General features: G+C 50.2%; 2 protein-coding genes across 3 annotated transcripts; one reads left to right on the top strand and one right to left on the bottom strand.

Annotated features, from left to right (window-relative positions):
- Positions 1-3,843: 3,843 nt before the first annotated feature.
- On the bottom strand, positions 3,844-10,102 carry OTOP2 (otopetrin 2). Its single transcript, XM_033518776.1, has 7 exons — positions 9,848-10,102; positions 8,820-9,248; positions 8,254-8,390; positions 7,581-7,639; positions 6,766-6,899; positions 5,426-6,315; positions 3,844-4,862 (listed from the first exon to the last, which is right to left on the bottom strand). Exons 2-7 carry the CDS (start codon positions 9,214-9,216, stop codon positions 4,692-4,694), a joined length of 1,788 nt encoding a protein of 595 aa, XP_033374667.1. The 5' UTR covers positions 9,217-9,248; positions 9,848-10,102; the 3' UTR covers positions 3,844-4,691.
- A 1,508-nt stretch (positions 10,103-11,610) lies between these two features.
- On the top strand, positions 11,611-22,822 carry USH1G (USH1 protein network component sans). 2 transcript variants are annotated; one of them, XM_015645281.3, is made up of 3 exons: positions 11,611-13,130; positions 20,461-21,702; positions 22,384-22,822. In XM_015645281.3, exons 1-3 carry the CDS (start codon positions 12,967-12,969, stop codon positions 22,385-22,387), a joined length of 1,410 nt encoding a protein of 469 aa, XP_015500767.1. In that variant the 5' UTR covers positions 11,611-12,966; the 3' UTR covers positions 22,388-22,822. The 2 variants fall into 2 exon arrangements, with proteins under 2 accessions (XP_015500767.1, XP_015500766.1); XM_015645280.3 differs by having other exon boundaries at positions 20,461-22,822.

The following is a 22,822-nucleotide window of genomic DNA, read 5'->3' as shown; positions in this document are numbered from 1 at the left end:
GTTGATCCTGCTCACAGGCGCCTTGTGCTGCAATCCCATCCCTCACAGCCAGCCTTGTGACCTTCTCAATCTATCCACTTTCCATCTACTGCACTGACAGATAATAATTAACTTGGATTCCTCCCATCTCGGACACACCTCAGCAAATCACCCAGATAAATGGTGTTTTGTTTTGGTTTTTTTCCCCCTAATAAAACAAATCTCGCCTTCAAATAACAGATGATTAAGAAGCAGAGGAGGGGATGCAAAACCCAGGTAGGGGTGGGATGATGCCTCAGGCCTGACCCTGGCGATGGCCTTCCCTGCTCTTTTTTGAGCCAATGATTCCTGATCTCCTGCTCTTCATCTCTTCCTTCTCTTGCTGCTCTCCCTTGCTGGCTCTGGCACCATGTCCCTCTGGCTCTGAATTGAGATCTTTTTGACATTCACACAGTCTCAAGTCCTGGGACTGGAGCTCCTGAGCTCAACCAGTGCTGAGCTCTTAATCCTGCCAACCCCTGGGGAGTGATTTTTATTTGTAGGATTCATAGTTTCACCAAACCTCGGCAGCACAGCAGGTGCTCAAATTCCTGGGAGGCCAAGGCGGATTTTATACCAAAGTGGGTGAATCTGGAAGCCCCTGGCAGGACCTGGTGTGGCCCAGGGCAGCCCTTTGCTTTCCTGTAGCTCTTCATTTGCAGTGACTGCCATTTAAACTGTCACCATGAGGCACATCTCTGTCTGGCTCCCCATCCCTTAATGGGAATGGAATCTCTGCTCCATAAGGATGCTCTGGCAGGGGCAGTCAGCAAGATGCTGCTGGTGGCCTTAGGGGCCAGCTTTGTTCTCTGCTGTGACAGGCTCTCTGCTCACCCAGCTCTCATGCCTCAGTTTCCCTCCTTCCAGGCATGGAAGACGGAGCTACCAGCAGTGCTTTTCTGCAGGGGTCTGACACAAATGGGGATGTGTTCACAAAGGACCAGGTGTGATCCCTTCCCATAACTTGGGTACTTTGTGTTTGTGGTGTCCTCCCCTTCCACCAAACTCTCCACCAAGAAGATGCATCCTGTTCTTTACCTGGACTGTGAGGAGCTGAGTCCCAGCTCTGAGGAGAAAGGGGCAGTGATGGAGCAGCCAGCAGCAGTCAGCTGCATCACCTGCCAGAGGGGAAACTCAGGGAAAGGCATGGATTAGTGCACTTAGGATGTGGCAGTGCCTGCTCCAGGGGTGTGCCTGGGTTTGGGTGACATGTCTGGGAGACTGAATGTGCCAGAGAGTTGCCCAGGAACATTTGGATGATTCTTCATCAGCATTGGAGCACATCCCTTTGTACAGTAACTGACCATGAGCTGACACCTTCTATTACCCTTGAGCACACAAGAGGGTTTACAGTGGAGTTTTCTTAGGGTTTGGATTTTTAGGCTTTTTTTTCTTCTTTTTTGCATATATGCTCACTTTCCCTCTGGCCATATATATACATATATATACATATATATACATATATATACCCCCCTATATTTATTGTTGGATGTCCTTCCTGTCGTTCCTTCACACCTCTGGAATTTCTGCCCATTAGTTGTGGGGAAAGCTGATTGCTGGCATTATTGGGTGTTTAGGAAACAAGGGGAGTTTGGCTGGGCCAGGGGGGAAGGGGGGCAGGAGAGAGGGAGGGCAGGGGCAGCTGAGAGCTGGCTGGTTTTCTTCAGCTTCAGAGCAGGACAGGCTCTCAGAGCTGTTGTGGTTGGGAGAAGGGAATTCACCATCACCCAGACGGAGCTGCTGCTTCTCCTTCTCCCCTCTTTGTTGGTGGCCTCGCACCCCCTGTCCTGCCGGGATGTGTGGCAGTGCCAGGCACCGTCACAGAGCTGCTGTTCCACCTCAGCCACAGGCCCAGGATCTCAGCTCATCCCTGCTGTTCCAGCTGAGTGTTCCTCAGAGCCCTGCAGGAGCACTGGGATTGACTGCCCGAGGGGGTTTGTGAAAGCAAAGCCTCTCCTCCGTCCCTTCCCGTCTCAGCCGAGAAAGCTGTCACGGGGTCCCTGGTTCTGTTTTGTTGTTAATGCTGTAGTTATTGTTGTTTGTTTGCCTTGTTACACATACTAGTAAAGAACTGTTATTCCTATCCCCAGATCTCTGCCTGAGAGCCCCTTGATTTCAAAATTATAGGAATAGGGAAGGAGGGGGTTTACATTTTTCATTCCAAGGCAGGCTCCTGTCCTTCCTAGCAGACACCTGTTCAAACCAGGACATTTATATACCCCTTTTCTGGTATATAGCTGGGGTTCACTAGCTGTTTTCCAATCTACTGCTTCTCCCAAGATATGTGTTTGTGGCTGGAGGGCAGCAGAAGAATGCAGCACTTGGTTGGAAGCCCCTGTCATCCCTGTGCTTGCAGGAGGGATGATACCTAAAGTTATCCAGGCATCCTTGTGGAGCCTCTGCCATCCCCAGAGCATTTTGGTTTATCCCAACAGGACTACAGTTGGATGTTTTGATTCCAGCTGAACCACAACCCTGGAGTGGTTGATTTCAGATTATTGCCAGTATCAGAGCTGCTTGAGTTGTTGGGGGGTTCTACTGACACCCATCCTGAATCTATTTGGCCCTAGAAGTGCCCCTACGATAGCTATCCAGAAGAAAAGAGCAGTTCAAAGTGTGCCCTGCTTGATCCACCCATTCCTGGGAACCTGGGAGCAGGAACCAGCAAGAGCACATAGGAAGAAACCGAGTGTGCCCCCTGGGAGCAGATTGCGTGATTAAAAGTGTTTTCTGCCCCTGTGTGTGCTCAGCAACTTGGGCTCAAACAATGTGTGGAGCTGTAAGTAGGACTGACGTCTGCACTGTTTACGTCTCTTTTCTGACTTAATTTCAACTGCGGGAGCCACAGAATAATGAGGCTTTTGTTTTAGGAAAGGTAAGTTTTCTAGAGAAAGATTTTATCTTTACCGGGTTAATGGTAAAAATAGAACCAGGCCTTTGCCAGGTCAGTCAGGCTTGGAAAGACTCCCAGGCTGGAGAAGGGAAGGACTGACCCAAGTGGAGATGCTGGATCAGTGTGGCCCTCTGAGGGCAGGGGAAATTGGGGTTTCCCCCATGTTCTACCCAGTTCAGAGAAAGGCTGCTGGCAGGCAGGAACACTGGTGGTAGAGCAGCCAGAGACACTAGTCCCTGCTGGTTTGGTGATCTGGGCTTGGAGGGGAAGGGGGTTGGAAACACGTCAACCTGGGCTGTGGGGTGGAAAATTGCATCACTCCATTTCAAGTACCGTGATTTCAATTTATTGTTTTTTCTTTGGCAGATGCGTACACGTCCATAGGCAAAGGCTTGATGATTTCTGCCACCTCTGCGGTGTTTTTTATTGCAACGATAAACCCTGATGGAACAATAAAGCCTTTATTAGAATGGTTAAACCCTGATTTCTCACGATGCAAACAGAGCTCAGCTGTGCCAGTTTGACATGCACCCTCCTGTCCTGGTAGGGAGGGCTTTCTGAGACTCTGCTTGGGTGCTGGGTATAGCAGAGGGGCCCATTTCTACCTCCTGAAGCCCAGGACTCCTGCTCTGAAAGCTCCCTCAGTCATTCAGTGGTTCATGGAGAGCTGCAGGCACCCAGAAATCTGAGTCAGGGTCTCAGGGTCTGGGTTCAGGGCTGTGCTCGAAGCCTCAAAGCATGCACAGGTTTGAGGGTGCAGCACCAGCATCTCTTCAGGTGCTGGAGATCAAACTTGCCACCACATTACATTGATTTCTGTGTCATAGGATCCCTTCAGGAGTTCAGTTACAGTGAAAATCAATAAATAACTTTGCGTACAAAAAATGTTCATATATTTAAAAAAAAATCATTATGTATTTAAAAACAGAAAAAAAGAAAAAAAAGGAAAATCTCTTTATTATCCCCCAGACTGTATTGCCCACATCATCTTTATGATTCTTGAGCCCTGATTCAGGAAATCTGAGAAGAAAGTGTGCTAGAGCAATCCCATATCAGGGCTAGCCCAGGACCATGCTCACACCTCTCCCTCCTTGGGAAGAGGAGGCTGCAATGATGCTTCCCTGGAGAGGAAGGCAGGGGCTGGCACAGGGAAGGGTTGAGAGTTCCCATACACAAGGGCAATACAGAGAGGAAAGATTAAAACATTTCCCAAAGCCTTTGGTGGTCACCAGTTTGTTTTTCACATCTCTGCAGGGGAGTGATTTCTGACTGGCCGTACCAGGAGGTGAAGTGGTTTCCCTTTCTGTCCTTCCAGGCCTGTGTCAGCCCCTTGCACTCTCCAGCTCCCCAGTCTGTTCCCAGGGGGCACACCAGGTTTGCAGCTCTCTGTGTGCAGCGAGGCTCTGACTGCCCAAGGGTGCTGAGAAAAGTCTGGAGAGTCCATCAGTGGCATGGAGTGAACAGGCTTTACAGGGAAGGTGAGTCTCTGCATGAACCAAGGGTAATTACCATGATCCCACCCTAGATTCCTTTTTCTTATCTGTTCTCTTTTAAGCTTTAAGAACTTCAGACACACACAGGCACATCCACACACAAGTAGCAAAAATAAAATCTGGACTATGTTTGGATGATCTTCAGTGACAGTTCATAAATGCCCCAGCACTGCAAGGGGACATGATTCAGGCAGTGCTGGAGACCCCTGGGGACATCTGGGGAGCCCTGGGGTAGGTAAAGGATGGATTGCTTGAGGAAGATCTCATCTTCCTTGCAAGGGAGCTCTTTAGGACATGATGTAGACCTCCAGCAAACTGGCCACAGCGTGCATTCGATAGAAGATCCCAAAGGGCAGGCAAATGTCCACGATGGCCGGCCACATGGAGTCACCATAGAAGTTCAGTTCTGTGTCATTGTCAAACTGGGGCCGGGCACCGAATGCTGGCATGATCCAGAGCTGTGGGAGGAAATGGGAGAACAGCACTGCAGTGAGAAAGGTGTGTGGTACATCAGGGACCTGCAGCCACAGCTGCTCAGGAAAGGAGCAACCTCCTAGGCCATGGGTTTTGAGAAGAGATGTACTGCTGTTTCTCAATAAAACCCAGACTTCATGCCAGATATTTGGCACTTTACATCCTTTCTTTAGGAGGTGACGGGAACAGTTTAATGTAATTTATTTCTTTTCATAAGATATCCCATACATCCACTAATACACAACAAAAATACTGAAACTGATTATTCTCTTGCACCCACCTCTTTTGTCTGATATTCTGGTGATAAGTGACAGGTCTGTTGATGTAGCCTAAGGTGTCTTAATTTAGGACAGTTGCTGTTTCTTTTTTAGGGGACAAGGGAATCAGAATTCTGCATTTATAAATGTAACTAATGTACTTTCTGTACAGCAGAGGCACAGAAAGGACTGTTTTTCCATGGGCCACACCCTTTCCTTCACAGACCCTTCTCTCTTGTGCTAATGGCCCTCTCCATCCCCCACAAATTCTTCTCCCTGCATGTACTCACTATGATATTGCTCAGCAGCAGGAACATGGAAATCTCCCTCAAGAATTTCCTCCTCCAGTTCATCTTCTTGGGGGCAGGAAGTGACCTCACAAGGTCAGAAGTGTGCGTGGCTTCCGTGCCAGGTGCTGCGCCAGTGGCCAAAGTGCTGCCAGTGTCGGGCACCCGCAGGGACACTGCGTTGATGTTTACAAAGGTGAGCCCATAGAGGTCCTTCTGGTGAGACTCATGCTTGTAGTCCTCCTTGGGGGGCTGCCGGTGGAGGCCTTCGATGATGAAGACGTTCTGGAAGGTGTGCTGGGCGATCATTAGGAGGGCGTAGGTGAGGTTGAGCGCGCTGATAGTGTCCCTTGGCGTGCTGGCCACGATGGCCACAATGGAGTAGTAGGAAATGGCATATTGGCCCAAGGCTGCCCCCATCAGCAGGGCCACGTCCAGGGTCCTGGTGGGGTTCTTGTGCCGGTCCATGTCCCTCTTGTCAAACCGGTAGATGACAGAGCCACCGATGCAGACAAGAGACATCAGGCTCAGACAAACAATGTTGAAGATGTAGTACATGGTGAGTGCTTGGCTCTTCTTGCTGGATTCAGTGCTGGAATTTACCTGCACCTCGTACAGGATGAGGACTCCCAAACCACTCACAAGGATGATGAGGCCCAACATGATGCCTACAAAGAAGGTCCTTCGGAACAGTCTGAACTTCAGGCGCTGAATGTGGTGGGAGTGGTGGTCTATGAAGCGTCCAACGTTCTTCCACATGACATAGACCATAGCAGAGGCAAACAGACTGTACTCAATGTTAAAGGGGTACAGCCAAAAGTAGCCATTTTTGAAGATCTGGCAGATTTGGCTGTTGCAATTGCATTCCTCAACTGAGCTGCTTCTCATTCCCACTGAAACAAGACAAAACCAGACAGATGCCATGGTAACAAAACAAGGAACCAACACTTCTCCCTGAAGAACTGGCCCTTTGGGGTCAGTGAAAATCAACACAAAGAATAAAAGAATATGTGACCACTTTGAAAACAAGGATACTTCACCCTCAGCTTTCTTGTGCCCAGGTTTTTTCTTAAAAAGTTAACCGTCAGGTCAAATCTTTCTTTTTCCTTCCCTTATTCAATCCCATCTCATTTGTACAGTGTCTTCCACCTCTCAGACTTCTCTCTGACAGAGGCTAGAAAATGAACATCCAAACTTTGCTTTTAACAAACCAGCTCTGACAAAGGTACCACCAGCTCTAAACAGACCTTCTGAAAAGGGATAAAATCTGACTTGCTGGGGAACAATTTCTACCTGATGGGATCTCTCCCTGGACCAGATGGCTTTGCAAAGAGGCAGATTACCTTTCAGGAGCCATCTAAAGATTTCCTCTGTCATGTTTTTCTTCAACTTTGAATGTGCCTTGTGGACAGATTCGTCTGTCACTGCTGACATCCACACCGCCAGGTTTGTAGTCAGCGTTAGCATCAAACCACACCTGCAGGAGGAGGAGGAGGAGAAGGTTTGTGACATTAAAGCAGTAGCTCTAGGCCATGTTTCTCCCATCCATGGTTTGGTGTGCTCAGAGGGACTGTGGCATTTGCCTGAAGTGGTGCAAGGACTCCAGTGGCCCAGGTTAGAAATCTTGATCCTTTCTTTGCTGCTCTCACTCTCTTCCTATTTTTGCCCATGCTCATGAGAATTAGCAGGGTTTGATTCCCATTGTTGCTTTTGAAAGAGCTTCTCAGTAGTGAATAAATTAATAGATCTGAATTCTTCTTCAGTAGATCCAGTCTTGCAAAAGTGGACAAGATCTTATTTTAGCCTGAGGCTTGCCCACTGCATAGTTCTCTTCCCCAGGGAAGAAAAAGTCAACTATGAATCATTATTTAATGATAATTATTTATTTAATACTATCTACTTTGAGTAATGCTTGTATTCTTGAATTGTATCCCAACCCTGATAGACCCACAGGTCATTAACCACACAGCTGCTTGAGCTGGAATCTAAGTCTAGGTGGAGATGGAGCAGATTTTGTTTTGGATGGCATTAAGGGATTATCCTACCATACCATTACCATATTATTATGGTTACATCTCAGCTGTGTGAGAGAGTACAGAGTGCTTGTGAGGGCCCAAGTCTGCTGGGCCAGTGGGATTCAAGGAGCAGCAATGCTCACCTGGTAACATTCAGGTGCACGTGGATGCAGTCTTTGGCAGAGACCCACAGGAAATATGTCTGCAGGGGAAAGAAAAGGAGTTGTTATTATTTCCAGCAAAAAGAGAAAGCAAAGCACATCCCTCTGAAGGAGGGATCTCCCCACAGAGCAGAGAGCAAGCTGGAGCCTCTTTTGCTTGGGTCCATCCAGCCTAGTTCATAATGCTGGCCCTCTGCTGGATGCTCTTTCTTTTCTCCCACTGCCATTGCTCTGCCCATGGCCACTCCTTGTTCTGTCTAAATTGTCCTTCTCTGATCTCTTCCCTCCTTGACATGGTCCCAGAGCAGGGGGTCCTCTGTGTGGGCCCTCAAACTGTAAGATAGCACCTGCCTCAACTGTCCTCCACCTCTGTTCTTCATGGGAAAGGAGGCCTGGCTGGCTGGGGGCTGCTCAGAGTTTGTGACAAAAATGTCACAGCACGGTAACAAGTTTAAATCACTGCCTTAGATTGAACTGAGCTGCTATAGGTGGAAGCTGATGTGGTTGGAGGGAGAAGACGTGGGCTGGGTGGGGGCTGAGTTAAGCCCTTGCATTTGCTGTGTGGGCAGTTGAACCAAATTCAAGAGATCAGAGCTCCTTCCACAGGTGCTTGTGTCTCTCTACTGCTCCCCAAGACAGAGCACAACCATCTCACCTGGACAACTACAAATATTGCCTGCACAATGGGGTAGATGATTTTGATTGCAGACAGGCAGCTGTAGAAACTCGAGTAATATCCTATTTTGAACACATCCATGACAAGGCTGAAAATGGCAAATAGGATCAGGCCTCCTGTTGGAGAACAAAAATATCTGTGGTTGGACAGAGGTGTGCACACAGGGGCAAATGCAGATGGATGAGAGGAATGTTGTCATGAAGAGCCTTTGCTCCTACTACTGGTTTTCCTCTCCCAGCACCCAAATTATCTTGGCAGCAACGAAATCATACAATAATTTTGGCTGGAAGTGATTTTCAATCAGCCTGGTATGCTGAGGCTAACAGCTCTTGCAAAAGCAGCGGGAAAGATCCTGGTGTAAGTTACTAAGAGCCTTTGTGGATTCAGGGAGACCTGGCAGTGCAGGGACCAGGAGCTGGCCTGAAGCAGGGCATGGTGCCATCAGCAGGAAGAGGATGTGCCCAGATCCTTGCTGCTGCCCTTGTAATAACTGATGCTCCCATGAACTGTCCATCCTGTATCTCTCCTCCAGCCCCAGCACCTACCTCTCAGCCAGATGGGCCCGGCGTGGGAGTCCTTGCCAAGGATGGCACCTGGGCACCGGGAGGTCCCGGCGAGGTAGAAGATGATCCAGATGATGACAATCAGCATCATGACTGTCAGCAGGAAGAAGACATCGTAGTCGTGCACGGCGATCTTCTCGAAAGCCCCACTGCTCACCAGCGTGCAGGCCAGCAGGGCCAAGTGCACGGCCAGCAGGATGGAGAACATGCGGCCGCCCTTTTTCCACACTTCCTTGGAGGCAGGAGTGGAGGGGGACTGGTGGCTGAAAGATGCTATCTGGCTTGAGGCCAGGCTGGCTTTGTTGTCCTTGTGTCCACAGCCCATGCTGGAGTGGGGGTGTCCAAGCTCACTGTCCTTCCGCCCGGGCTCCTCGGTCATGGTTCAACCAAGGCTCTGCCTGAGGGTCAGTGCTGTTGGGAAGAGAAGCCCATGAGTGAGAGGTGCATTTGAAACAGCCCAGGACTGGGCCAAAGCAGGACACGTGATGGACAGGATATATCAGGAACAGGGAAGGCTGAGACAAGGAGCGCAAGAAGACCGATGAGCTCATTTTCAAACTTTCCTTTCCTGGTTCCCTGAAGGCTTTTTTCACTTAAGATGCTCTTGCTCAGGGAGATCTCAGGTCAGTTTAATGAAGCGTGTCTAATTGGTCACACAACATTTATGTGTTTATTGATGCAAGATTTGGAAAATCACCAAAAAGCACTCACAGGATCAAATATCCTTGGGCAAATAGGCAGTGTGGTTTAAATTCTAAATGTCAGACACTAAACATTCTGAGAAATTGTTATACTTCCTTCCTGACAAGAAGGCCACCAAAAGGTTAGAAATCTCCGGGAATCTTTGGACCATCACATCATAATTTGTAGCAGTTCCTGCAGGAAGGGTGTGAACTAACCTGAGTTGTCACGCCCTCTAAAGCCTGTGCCAAGTTTGGCATTTCATTGATTCTCAGTGAAAAGCCTGAAACAAAGTGAATTAATCATCCAAACAAAGCCATTCCACCAACCTGTTTTGCCACCTGGGATCCAAATCTCTGGTCCTTCCAGGCTGAGAAGTTTCTCTGTTGCTGCAGCTTGGTCAGTTGAATTTATACCTGTTGGGACGTCTCTGTAATTCATACCATGTCTGTAGTTGACAGCAGGGCTTTGTGGGCTTCTCAGAGAAACTCATGTGATCCATTTTGTGCAATAGCTGATTTTGGGGAATCTGAAAAGAGATGAGGAGATAAGGGTTATTTACCAAGCAAGGGCATGAGCTGACAACACTGCTAATCATGGCATGGACTGCTCGGTCACACGGTCATGGTCACCACAGAGCAAGGCCACCCCACCGAATCCATCTCCCTACATGCATGAGGTCTCTTCCCTCAAGAGGAGATGGTTTAGGTGATGAACTTACTATTGGTGATGACTTTGTGCTTGGCTTTCCGCTTAGTGGAGCACAGTAAACATTGTGCCCCACCCTGTGCTATTCAAATCAGTCCACTCCATGCCTCAAAGGTTTTTGAGGAAAAGGAAGAAATTTGCATTTGTACCTGTTCAGTGCCAGTGAGGTTAACTCAATCCTTTCCCACCCATGCTGTCATCAATGAGGAAGGCTTAGCACTAGAGAAGGGCAGGATTTAGGGATGGGAATTTGTGTTCTCCTTTGCTGACGCACTGCCTTTGATTTTTCAGGGTGGGATCACCTTTCTTTGGACCTCAGGACCTTAACTCCTCTCCTTCCAAGGAATAACTGTGTCACAAACCACAGGGCAGATATGATTTAAATGTTTGTCTGGTAAGGGGACAGTTTCTGCTCAAGGTCCCTTTACTCAGCTATGTTTTGTGGGGGAGCTATAGGAGTCTCATGGCAGTTCTGGGTGGATGGGGACAAGTTTTAGTCCTTGAAATGCCTCTTTTGGAGATGTCTCTGCTGCTTTTCCCCTTCAGGGTAAGCACAGAGCTGGGGCCATTTGCTGTGTGTTTTCTCAGTCCCATCCCTCCCTGCTTGTGTCCTTGCTGCGCTGCAAGGACAGCACCAAACTGAATTGTATGGGATGGGGAAGGAGAGCTCAGGATCCCCTGCAGAGCCCAGGGTGAGCTCCATGTGTCCCTCTGTGCTGCCACCAGCTGCACCAGCTCTGCCCTGCCTGGCCTCTGCTGAGCCATAGGGATTCCTTTTGGGGTGACTGGTTGATCCCTTCTCAGCCTCCAGCCTTTCCCAGGGGAAGCCCAGGCCTCCCAGAAGTAAATCCGAGCTGACAATGATGTTTTGCAGAGGCCAGAAGTTCAGAGGCCCCTCGGGCTAAACACGCTGGTGTACCCTGCCTCTTTTGTCCTTACCAGCCAGCAATAGAAAACAGAAAATAGAAAAAGAGTGTTTACTGCCTCGGGCAATGCTCCCAGTCCCCCTGGCAGTCACTGCACGTCTACGGGGCAACAAATTTAATTAGCAACAGTACAAGAATCATTAAATAACGTCGGTAATGAATTGCAGGCGTTACTGTATAGCTTTTCACCTGCAAGGATCCCAGCAACAAGAACCTCAGTGGCCACTACATCCCATCAGGGCTTGCCCAGGAGGCTGAGCCGGTGCAAACAAACCTGTTGAGGTGAGCAAACCCCACAGGGAGCAGACGCTGGCTCTGATGCACTTCCAGGTGTTCCCGGGCAGGCAGAACGCTGACATGGCATCAGTCACCCAGGGATTAATCACTGCACTTTGCGTGGGTGCACCTGGCACTGCTTTAGGGCCACCCTCCTGTCTAGGGGCTTTTTTTTTTTTTTTTCCCCTTACAAAAATAAGCTTTCTCACTGTTTTAGTTCCTCTCTGCTCATTGCCTTCTGATGCTGTCTTACATTCCTTCCCCGTTTTTCCACTCTCCTCCCGTTTCTCACCCTTCTGATGGCTTCACCCTCTCCAGACCCTGTGCCTGTCCCAGGGCCATGGTGACACACACAGAGTCCAGCCCTGGAGATCCCCATTCCCAGAGTCAGGACACTACAGGTAAACTGAACACGAGAGTAGCAGGAAATTCCTCTTCCATGTCAGCATATCCCAGGGAATACAATCCACCGATTCATCCCTGGGTGTAATGTATTGGGACAGCTTCGTGCTTCGGTCACATCCAGGCTTGGTTGCATCTTTCCGACGGCAGAGGGTGCCCGGGAACCGGGAACGCTGTGCTGGAGACATTGCCTGGGTCTGCCCAGCTCCCCCCGCTCTCAGCCAGCCGGGAATTCTGTGTCAGCATAAAAGACACCAGGGGCTGGACACTGCACCCTCTGCACATCGCAGTGAAGCACCGAGTTACACACAGGGTTTGGGGGTTTTTTAAAAGTCTCCAGAGAGGGAAAAGAGGTGAGGAAGGCCATTATGAGTTTCCTTGGTTTATCGGATTCCCGTTGCACAGTTTGTTCTGCAATTCCTTGGAAAGCAGAATTCTCTGGGTATAGGCAGGGTAGATGAGGGACAGGGATGGTAACTGGGTCTGCTGTTGTCTTCCTAGTGACACTAGGGAGAGATACAAATAAATAATTTTTTTAAAAAATATTTGTTTGTTTTTTTAAGTGAGGAAAAGCTGAGCTGTGAGCACCCCGGTATAAGTTTTGAATCAGTCACCACACTGCTCTCAGCCAGCTCCACAGAAAGCAGGATTATCCATCCTGGGCCCAGCTCTGACAGGGCTGTGAGTGAAGGCTGTGGGGCTTGTGCTCCATTGACCCACTCTTCCTCCTCTGGCTACTGCTGCCCCTTGCTTGAGGTGGGGCATGGAATAGGGGCATATTGGGCAGGATACAGCCCAGCAGCCTTTCTGACAGCCTGCTCTGCTTTGGGGACACGTAAACCTGCTGAATTGTTGCTGTGCTGAGCCCAACAGAGCGATGCTGCTTAACTGGAGCTTTTAATGTGCCGTGGAGCTGGTGCGTGCTACAAGGAGCAGCAGGGGCCGGAGGATGCTTAGGACCCAGGGGAAGCGCTGTGGAGCCTGGCTGGCTGGGCTTGGAACGACTCCTGCCTCCCCAGCCAGCACTTCTCAGGTGTCCTGGTACGCGGAACTGTGTGAGGCGAGCGGGGCCCTCCTGGCAGCTGCCCCTGGACCCCCTGGGCACCCATGTGCTGGCTCAGGGACCCCTTCACACCATGAATGACCAGTACCACCGAGCCGCCCGGGATGGCTACCTGGACCTGCTGAAAGAAGCCACCAAGAAGGACCTGAACTCACCAGATGAGGATGGCATGACCCCGACCCTATGGGCCGCCTACCACGGCAACCTGGATGCCCTGCGCCTGATTGTGAGCAGAGGGTGAGTGTTGGCCAGGCTGGTCTGCACGACAGGGTAGCTGGGACCCCCTTCTTCCCCCTTCCCTGCTTGCAGCTCTGTGGGCCCCACATGGGGCACACATGGCTTCTGTCCATAAGCACCCTACTCCTGTCCTCCCTGCTGTTACTTTTCTTTGCTTGTGGTGCTTTGAATCTAATCCAACAGTCCTGATAACTGCTCTGTGTTTTCCCACCTCCACTGACCCTGTAAGTGCTCCTGCCCCCAGCCTGCTTGCAGCACCCTGGCTAGGGATGAGTTCCCCTTTCCAAGTGGTTTGTGATCTTTTACAGGTCCTGTAAAGATAAACACATTGTGCTGCTGACATGGAAAAGCCCTTTTAAGTGAGGGGACAGAGAAAATAACTGCTCTCTCTGTCACAAGAATGCTCACAGAGGGATGTGTGCAGTGCCAGCTGGCAGTGGGTAGCACTTGTCTGTTTTACCCAAAGCAGGTCTCAGTATGTGACCACTGGACAGCTTGTTGTACACTTGGAGCCTGGGAAATTCAGGTTTTCCAAAAGCAGATTTCTTAAAGCCATCTCCTCCACAGGGCCTGCTCCACACTGGTCTGGCTCTCTGTACCTCACCCTGGGCTGCTGAATCTTAAGTTTCTGGCTCCCTAAATGTGGATGTGGGGGAGAGGTGGGAGTGGGATTAAGGGGACTTGTCAGACTGGAGGGATATACACCTTGGTGCTGGGGGAACCACATAAGGTCTGTGCTAAAGCAAGATTCCTAGTTCCCTCTGGAAAGTCTGTGACTCTGCATTTCTTACTGACCGCCAAAGGACACATCCCAAAGCTTCCTTCTGCTCCAGTAGCTCATCTAAAGCTGGAGTGGCTTCTGCCTTGTGTTGAGAGCTTGGTGGTGCTGATTTTGATTTGTGTCTTTCTAATATTGAGGGATGGTACTGAGGTCAGCAGCCTGGATGGACATCACACCTCCTTGGAAGGGCTTTACTTCTCCACATTTGGCTTGGTGGGCCTGTCAGCTCCCATGCAGAGATTTTTCATCCATCCTGGGCTGTGTTAGCAGCTCTTGTACCTGACCAGCCACATCTCCACTGCACTGTTCTGTTTTTGCCATATCCTGATACTCTGGTTTGCTGGTGCAGTACCAATACCTCTCCTGTGCTCACAAGCAGAGCTCCTCCATCCATTGCTGTCCTTTCATTGTAAATCATTTCCTTTCAGATCCTGAACTGAAGGCTGGGCACAGAGTGGCTTTGAGAGGTCCTTGAGCACCAGATACAGTAGGAGTGTGTTCAGGAAAAGATTATTTCTGAGTCTGGAAGGGACTCAGACAGTGCTCTGAGTGGAGCATCCTGTGACTCCCTGTGTACCTCCCAGGAAAGACTGTGCCCAGCAAAAACCTGCCCAGAGCTCCTGTCAGGACAGGAATTGCTAGCCAGGGACAGAGAGACATGGGAGGAATGCTCAGAGGATGACACCCTGAAGTTAAAAATGGTTCCAAAGACCCTTTGATGGCCAAAAAGTCAATCTGGAAGGCCCAAGGAGTGGATTAATGCCCCTCCAGAAAGACAATGCCTTTTGGACTGACTTTATAATCTCTTCATATCACTGTATCTCCTCATACTGCTCATCCCCTCTACAGGGCACCCTGAAGCACCACTGTCTGCCCAGCCAACCCCCATCCAAGCCAGCAGTTTCTGCCTCTCCACAAAGCCCAAGGGCTGCTTTTATAAACTCACATTGGATTAAAAGGTCCTTGTGGGCTCAAATCGTGTTCGAGTGCAGCTTGGCTGCTGTTTAATTAACAACCTAATATACATTTGTTCCTGACAAGGAAAATAGCCTGGCAAAAGCCCAGTGCCCTTTACATGATGGATGATGGAGCAAGGTGTGTGGCTGTGGGACTGCAGGATGTGTTTGCATTCGTGCATTCATCTCCATGTGTCAGATCCTTGCCCGGGGCCACAGAGAGACCAGCAGAGTGTTTGGCATGGAGGAAAGCACATCCCTGCTCCTTGGAGCTGGCTTTCAGGTTGTGAGAGGCAGGAATACCCCAGCCTGGGGACAAGGGTGCCAGAAAGGTGGGATTGTGCAAGAGCCAGGAGAGCCTGAGGACAGAGCCTGTAATTTTCTGCCAGTGCCCAGGATGATGTGCCACAGTATTTAAGCCTTGTTCAGAGATGAAACTTAATGCTGTGTTATATACGTTACTATTATACCTGCACTATAACCACTATGAGGCAAGAGGGAGGGTACCTGAGTATCCCAAAATGTCAGGGAATTGCTCTCTGGCCTCTGCTGCCAAAATATTCGTCCTTTGGTTCAGAGACCCTTGCACTACAAGCCAGGGGAGTGTGGGACTGTGGCATGGAGCAGTGTCTGGGGGAGTGGAGGCTCTAGGGCTGGGCTGGCTCCATGCAAGGATGGGGTGGGAAGCATCTTCAGGCTCTGAGGGGCCTGGTGAGCCTCCATCTGGGTTGCTTAGGGGTGTCAAAGCACAGAGGGTGATGGGGGAGTCCTGGGGCAGCAAGAAACACCAAAATCTCCTTGCCAGTGCTGGGCAGTGGCACCAGTGCCCAAACAAGTTGGGACATTGAGTGCTAGGACCAGACTGTTATGGACTGCCCTAGTGAGGGTGGCCAGAGGAACCCTGAGAAAGCAGGGCTGTGGGAGAGGGCTCCTGGGGCCAAAATCATGGCTCTAATGTCCTGCCAGGCTGATGGACACATCTAGGCTCTGTCATCAGTGAAGGAGCCTCATCCACACGTGTTCAGCAGATTATGGTGTCAGGCTGAAACAAGGAGGGGGAAAGAAATACTTTGGTGGACCCTTGAGGGAAGCTTGTTGCCCCAACCACATGGAAGGGGTAACGGAGCAGGTTTACTGTGCTGCCCTGACCAGCTGGTGATGTGTCTGTGCCTCAGTGCCCCCTCTGCAATGGACAGAGAGAGGGTTTGGGATGGAGGGATCAGCAGTGGCTCATTCTTCTTGTTTGCTACACAAAAAGCCTTTTTCTTCCTCCTGGCCAGGCTCCAGTGAGGAAAACAAACTCAATTAACATGACGGCTGGGAAGAGGCAGGCAAGCTGGCATTTAGCATTGCAGCTTTTCTGAAACACTAATTCTTCAGAGTGGTTTGTTAGGCGCTGCTGTGGCAGTGGCAGGCACCAGTCCAGCTCCAGTTATAGGCAAGTCTGGGGGCCTTGGCTGGGATCAGCCAGGATTTCCTTGGAGTGGACAGCAGGAGAAGTGAGGATGTGTCTGCAGGTCCTCACTCAGCTTTGTCACCCAGCAGAGCTGGTCCTTATTTTCCCTTCTTACCAAAACAGGGGGCACAGACACTTTGGATGTCAGTGGCAGAGGGGACAAGTGGGTCAGCTGTGGTTTGGGGGTGCTGGTGGCTCCTGACATCAGCCAGGCTGCTCGAGGGTGTCACATCACCCCAGCTGGGGCAGAGTTGCAGCGGAGGTTGCAGCAAAGGCACGTGAAGGTGATGTACATCCTCTGCACACCACAGGGCTGGAGGCCACGTGGGAGCCGGGGCAGCCTGGCTGTGTTGGTGGGGACCTTCCCTGGGTGACAACCTGCCAGGATGGTGAAGGAGCAGGGTGGGGCACTCTTGCAGCTTGGTGGCTTCCGGCACCTGAGCTGTCTGCTGGGAGTGGGGGTGAGCCCTGGGCACGGTGAGGTGCTGAACCAGGAGATGTGGCCCCAGGCACTGCTCCAGCACCAACAGTCACCCGACACAGGGACTGCCAGCCCGGCTTTCTGCGGGAATGAGAGGTAGAGAGCCCTGGCATGACCCTCATCTATAGCATCCCTGCTGGATTTTGGGGGATTTGAACCTGGAGGACAGCTGAATCCTTGGGTTATCACCACCTGGGAAAAACTTGGTATACAGGACCCAAAGCTCTGCTCTGAGCCCAAAACCTCATCTTTTCTGCTCTTTTCTAGGCTTTGCTTGGGTCATTGCCCTGACTAACTATGCTGAAGGTAGTGAGGATTGTGCCTCCAGCCATAAATTACTTTTTTTCACTCTTCCTCAATCCAAAACCATTTCATGCCAACTGCACCCAGTTGGCTCCTAGTGTGAGGGCCCAATTCCTCACACACACCCATGAGCCAAGGGTGAGCCAGCCCTTTGTTATCGGAGGAACTTCACACACGCAGCCAGGGAAGAACATATGTAAGTGCCACTGGATTCCCCGGCTAATTGGGATCCTATGGGAGAAGCAGAGGGGAAAAACCAGCAGGAAGGGAGTGAGCATGCATGTCATGGTGCAAACACAGTGACTCAAGAGATGCACATGTCCACCTAAGGGGCCCAATTAACAGTGTTTTAATAATGATTATTACAGGAGTTGACTAAGTGCTCAAAAACGCTTTGAAGTGCTTTGAGAAGTGCTGTGCTTTACACCTGTTATTAAAATACGTTCCCACTTAGTGGACCCTGCAGTCAGCATCTCCTAATGTGCAGCACCCCAGAGGTGAAGATTTGCTCAGACAGACACCTGCCAGAGGGAGGGCCTCATGTTTATTATCTGAGTTGAATCAAACATCTCTACTTTGCAAGTCACCTTTCTTCTTTCCTTCTGATGCATTTTTAGTGCCTGAGGCAGACATTTATAGAGAAGAGGGCTTGAAATATCTAATTTTGCTCTAATACTCTTGTTTCTAGACAGTGGAAATGACCAGGGAAAGCTGGTTTTGATGTTCTTTCCCCTCACTCTCTGAGGAAAGTAGACTTTCACATATGAAATCTCACGAAATCTCTAGGATCTCCCTGGCTTTTCCCCCTGAACCAGACAGATCTGAGAATAGGCTCCAAAAGGTACTTGATGGATTGAGCATCCACACATGTGGTTTAGGGAGCAAGACTGTTTCCAGTGAGTGCACTGCTCAGTCACTGCCCACATCATGCGTCCACACACACATTAGGACCCTTGGGTGCCCTGGCTCACCTTCCCACACATGCCAGGCACACAAGTGCCCTTTCAGAGCACACAAACCAACAGCCCTTCATGGTGGAGTCTCTCCACCAGCACCAGCAGTTTCATGTGGAACAGGTTCACTGGCTCTTTAAATCCAGCTCCATCAATAATTTACTCCTCTCTTGCAATTCATCAAATATTTATCCTCCCCATGCATTTCCCAGCCTGGACATGTCACTACGAGGGTAGAGGCAAGGGCTGGGACTTATTGCTCCTGGAAACTCGGCATTGCCAAACCCCTCCTCTCCTTTTCTTGGCTTCATGGCTCCTCAGCCCTGTGATCTCCTGCCTTTCCCCTCCTCATCACCCATCTTTGAAACCTTTTTCTCCTTCTATGACAGATGTCAAAGGGTCTGGCTCAGAAGTCCTGAAGGGTTCATGGTTTTTTGTGCCCTTACAGAGTTCCAAACCTTTTGATTAACTTGCTGGATTTGCCAATGAGCTCAAGGCTGTACTTATTATGTTTCTGTAAATTTAGTGAAAACATATTTATGATGGAGTTTCTGTTCATGCTCCCACAGAGAAAGCTGTGTGCACCTCACACAGTGAGTGAAGTTAGGAATTTCATGCTCTGGGTGTAAATAATCTCCAGCTTAACCTCTGGACAGCCTTAAATGCTTCTTTAAAGCCTGAGGATTGCAAACTTGGCATTAGACTGACTGGGCAGTTCCTCTCTGTCTCTGCTGCCCCTTGGACAGTGTTCCAAGCAGGCAGTGGGGTCCCTGTGTGGGGATGAATGTGCTGCATGAGGCTGTTTCTGGGGTTTGTGCATTGGCACAAAGTGATGAAGGTGCAAAGCAGCAGGGCAGAGAAGTCCCTCTGCTCCTGTGATCTCCTGCTCTTTCCCTGGAGAAGTTTTTGGACTCTTTGAAGACAGACAAGCCATAGCTCAGAGCACTGGGACTTGGGGTAGAGTTCTGGGCTCTGCTGCTCCCAGCTCCCTTCAACACAGACCCTAAAGCAGCAAGGAGTTAATTAGCCCTTGCTGAAGGTCTCAAGTGTGTGTTTAAGGAGTTGGACCTGATGATCCTTAATGTGACCTTGAGGTCACTTTCAGTTCTCTATATTCTGTGATTTTCTTTCTGCAGTCCTGGTGTCACCATGGATTGGAGCTGAGGTCTGTGTGGAGGAGGAACAGTGCTGGGTTCCTCTGGAACTCCCTGAAAGTGTGGTGTGGGAACAGCAGGAGCTGTGCTGAGCCCTGCTGCCCACGAGGAGTTGCTCCTAAGGGTGGTGGAGCTGCCCAGCCTTAATAAAAGGCTTTGCCATATCCATGTGCAAGGAGGGAGAGAGCCCTGTTGACAGATACTGCTACTGGCTGCATATCATTAGCACACATGCTCAGGAGAGGGCTGGTGCCAGCAGGGGTGTGAACTCTCTCTCGTTTCACCTGAGCACAAATACAGAGGAATGTCAGGAGGACAGACTTCCCTTGAATCCCAGGTTTGTGTTCATCCTGGCACGGGAGGCAGGAGATGTGGGCAAATGGTTGTGTCCTGCCAGCAGTTTGCTGGGGCAGGGGCTGGCACAGTGCGAATGGAGATGCTACTGGCAGTGTCCAGCTCTTGAGGAGTGCAGAAACCTAATCTCCACTTTCTCTGAAACTGGATTCTCAGGATGTGTTAATACCAACGTGCTTCCAGCCGTGCTATCAGGACCAAGCATGGTACAGCAAAATCCCCCACAAAACCCCAAGGCCAATGACAGCAAAATCACTCTTATTCTCTCCTGCCAACATCCCCCTTTGTGCCACAGATTTCCCCAGGTGCCAAGGAACAGGTGGGTGGGAAGGCACAGCAGCTGGGGGGTTTCAGAACCGTACTGAGGGTTACCTGAGGGTTACCATGAGATATGGTGGGATCCCAAGGTGTCCAACCCAGGATGTGGCATACAGAGGGGCATTTTGGCATGCCCCCCCTGCAGGAGTCTGAATGAAGCCAAGATCTGAAGGTGGAATTTGACTAGAATTTAAAGGGATATTTGAGATTTGAAATTTTATAACAAGCTTAAGGTCTGAGCTGGAATCAGACCCATATCTCAGTTCTGGGCTATTCAGAACCTTACTTGCCTTTCTCCAGAAGTTGGTTTGATGTGGGAACACATTTTTTGTGATACCTAAATTCAAGTCACATTGCCACAGACTTGCATGTGAGGCATATGATTCCATTTCAGTAGTACACCCCTCCAGAAGACCCCATTAAAATTAAGTTGCAGGAACCAGAGGTGTGTAGCTTGATATTTCAAGGAGTCAACAATTCATGGTGCTGATTTGCCCCTGCACAGCTGGGAATATCTCAGTGGAGTCTGCCATCAATCCCTGCATGCTAACCAGTTGATTTTCTTGCTGCCTAGGGGCGATCCAGACAAATGTGACATCTGGGGGAACACCCCTCTCCACCTGGCAGCAGCCAACGGCCACTTGAACTGCCTCTCCTTCCTCATCTCCTTTGGGGCCAACATCTGGTGCCTGGACAATGACTACCACACCCCCCTGGACATGGCAGCCATGAAGGGGCACATGGAGTGTGTGCGGTACCTGGACTCGATTGCTGCCAAGCAGAGCAGCCTCAACCCCAAGCTGGTGAGCAAACTGAAGGACAAGGCCTTTCGGGACGCTGAGAGGAGGATTAAGGACTGTGTGAAGCTGCAGAAGAAGCACCACGAAAGGATGGAGAAACGGTACAGAAAGGAGATGTCAGATAATTCGGATACCATGAGCTTTTCCAGCTATTCAAGCAGCACCTTAAGCAAGAAGTTCCAGCACATGTCTATGGTGACTTCCCTGCCATACTCACAAGCCACCATCCATGGCACAGCCAAGGGAAAGACGAAAATACAAAAGAAATTAGAGAAGAAGAAGCAGGTGGACGGGACATTCAAGATCTACGAAGATGGGAGGAAAAGCGTGCGGTCTCTGTCTGGTCTGCAGCTGGGAAATGACGTCATGTTTGTGAAGCAGGGCACGTACGCCAGCCCCAAGGAGTGGACTCGCCGCAATATCCGAGACATGTTCCTTACGGATGAAGACACTGTCTCCCGTGCCATAAGCGACCCAGGTTTGCACATGGACTCAGCCCACTCGGAGGTCAGCACCGACTCTGGACATGACTCTTTGTTCAACCGCCCCGGGCTGGGCACCATGGTGTTCCGGCGCAACTACGTCAGCAGTGGGCTCTTCGGGATCGGCCGGGAGGACGGGGGAGCGCTGGGGGAGGACAGCAGCGATGGGATGGGGGTCAAACTGCAGAGCCGCCTGCAGCGCTCGCCAAGTCTCAATGACAGCATTGGCAGTGCCAACAGCCTGCAGGAGAGGAACGCAGAGGAGCTGCCCTGGGATGAGGTGGAGCTGGGCTTAGACGATGACGATGAACCAGACACCAGCCCCCTGGAAACTTTTCTGGCTTCCCTGCACATGTTTGAGTTCATCTCCATCCTGAAGAAGGAAAAGATTGACTTGGAGGCCCTCATGCTGTGTTCAGACAATGACCTGAAGAGCATCAATATCCCACTGGGCCCCAGGAAAAAGATTGTGGATGCCATCCAGAGGAGACGACAAACGCTGGAGAAGCCAGACGTCATTGTAGACACTGAACTGTAAGTAGGAGATGAGGTGTCTGAGAGGTTAAACCCTTCAGCAGGTGGAGATGTGGACAATGGAAAGTCTTGTTTTCAGCCTGCTTTGGAAGAGTAGGAGTCCAGGTAACCTCAGCACTTCTGTGTGTGGGCACATTCCTGCTCATGTGGAAAGGATGAGTTTGGAGAGGTAGCAATAGTGTTAGTTCATTACTCAACAACCTTAATGTAACTGGGCAGGACATGAAGCCCGTGTTTCGTTTCATAACCCATTTGAATGCAGACTGCTCTGTGGTCTGATGCTTCTCAGTCCATGCAGCTGAGATTTTCAACCACACTCATGCTTGTCTTGACTCTTCACCTTTTCGAGACATTAGGAAATCAACCGCAATTCCCAGTGGGAGCAGGCTGACGGCAGTGCCCGGTGGCATTGGGAATCCTTCCCCAAATGCCTGAGATCTTACTCAGTCCTCTGGAGATTGCATATGTGGGTTGGAGTTGTTGCTGTTTTATGGTATTTCCAGGGTTTGGTTGGTAGGGTTAAAGGACAGGGTACCTGTCAGAGAGGTGAAGGGAAGGCAACATGCACTGCCACCACAATTCACTGTGTTTGGCCTTCAGACATCTGTGTGCTGATTTTACAGTACAGCTTGTTCCTGGATCCTCAGGGTGCTGATGGATTTTTTTTCTTTCCCTTTGCAGATAGCAGCAGCATCTTTTTTGAGTTTTTTTTTGGTTGGGGTTTTTTTTGTGGTTTTTTTTTTTTTTTAAATTTTATTTTTATGCTCGAGAAACAAACCCAGTTCTAAGTTGCCAGAAAACACAAGCCAGAGACTCCCTTCCTGGGGCAGCTGAAAGCTACAGCCATCCCCAGCAGTCCCACAGGACTGCTCCCTCACTCTGCTCCCTGTCTGTGCGATGCTCCTGGGCAGTTCCTGGCACGGGGGGACAACAGCTGAGATTGGACCAGGCAGCTCCAACCCGCCAACCTTCAAGGGATCATGGTCTCCCATTCACTGGAGGAAGGAGTGAGCTGCACAGATGGCTGGGATGCTGCTGTCACAGGCTGTGAGACCACACCAAGCCATGAACGGAAGGAGATAATGTGATATTTTCAAAGGGACATAAAATAAATAATTAC

The sequence above is a fragment of the Parus major genome, chromosome 18, assembly GCF_001522545.3.
Source record: "Parus major isolate Abel chromosome 18, Parus_major1.1, whole genome shotgun sequence".
Lineage (NCBI taxonomy): Eukaryota > Metazoa > Chordata > Aves > Passeriformes > Paridae > Parus > Parus major.
This window is presented reverse-complemented; position numbering and strand designations above follow the sequence as displayed.

Bases quoted from the DNA above. Each gene is read 5' to 3' on its own strand.
- OTOP2 (XM_033518776.1), bottom strand. From the start codon at position 9,216: ATGACCGAGGAGCCCGGGCGGAAGGACAGTGAGCTTGGACACCCCCAC. The intron at 6,316-6,765 runs GTAATCTGCCTC...GTCTTGTTTCAG, and splicing joins CTTTAGATGGCTCCTGAAAG to TGGGAATGAGAAGCAGCTCA. The intron at 4,863-5,425 runs GTGAGTACATGC...TTCCTCCCACAG, and splicing joins TGCTGCTGAGCAATATCATA to CTCTGGATCATGCCAGCATT.
- USH1G (XM_015645281.3), top strand. From the start codon at position 12,967: ATGAATGACCAGTACCACCGAGCCGCCCGGGATGGCTACCTGGACCTG. The intron at 13,131-20,460 runs GTGAGTGTTGGC...CTTGCTGCCTAG, and splicing joins CGCCTGATTGTGAGCAGAGG to GGGCGATCCAGACAAATGTG.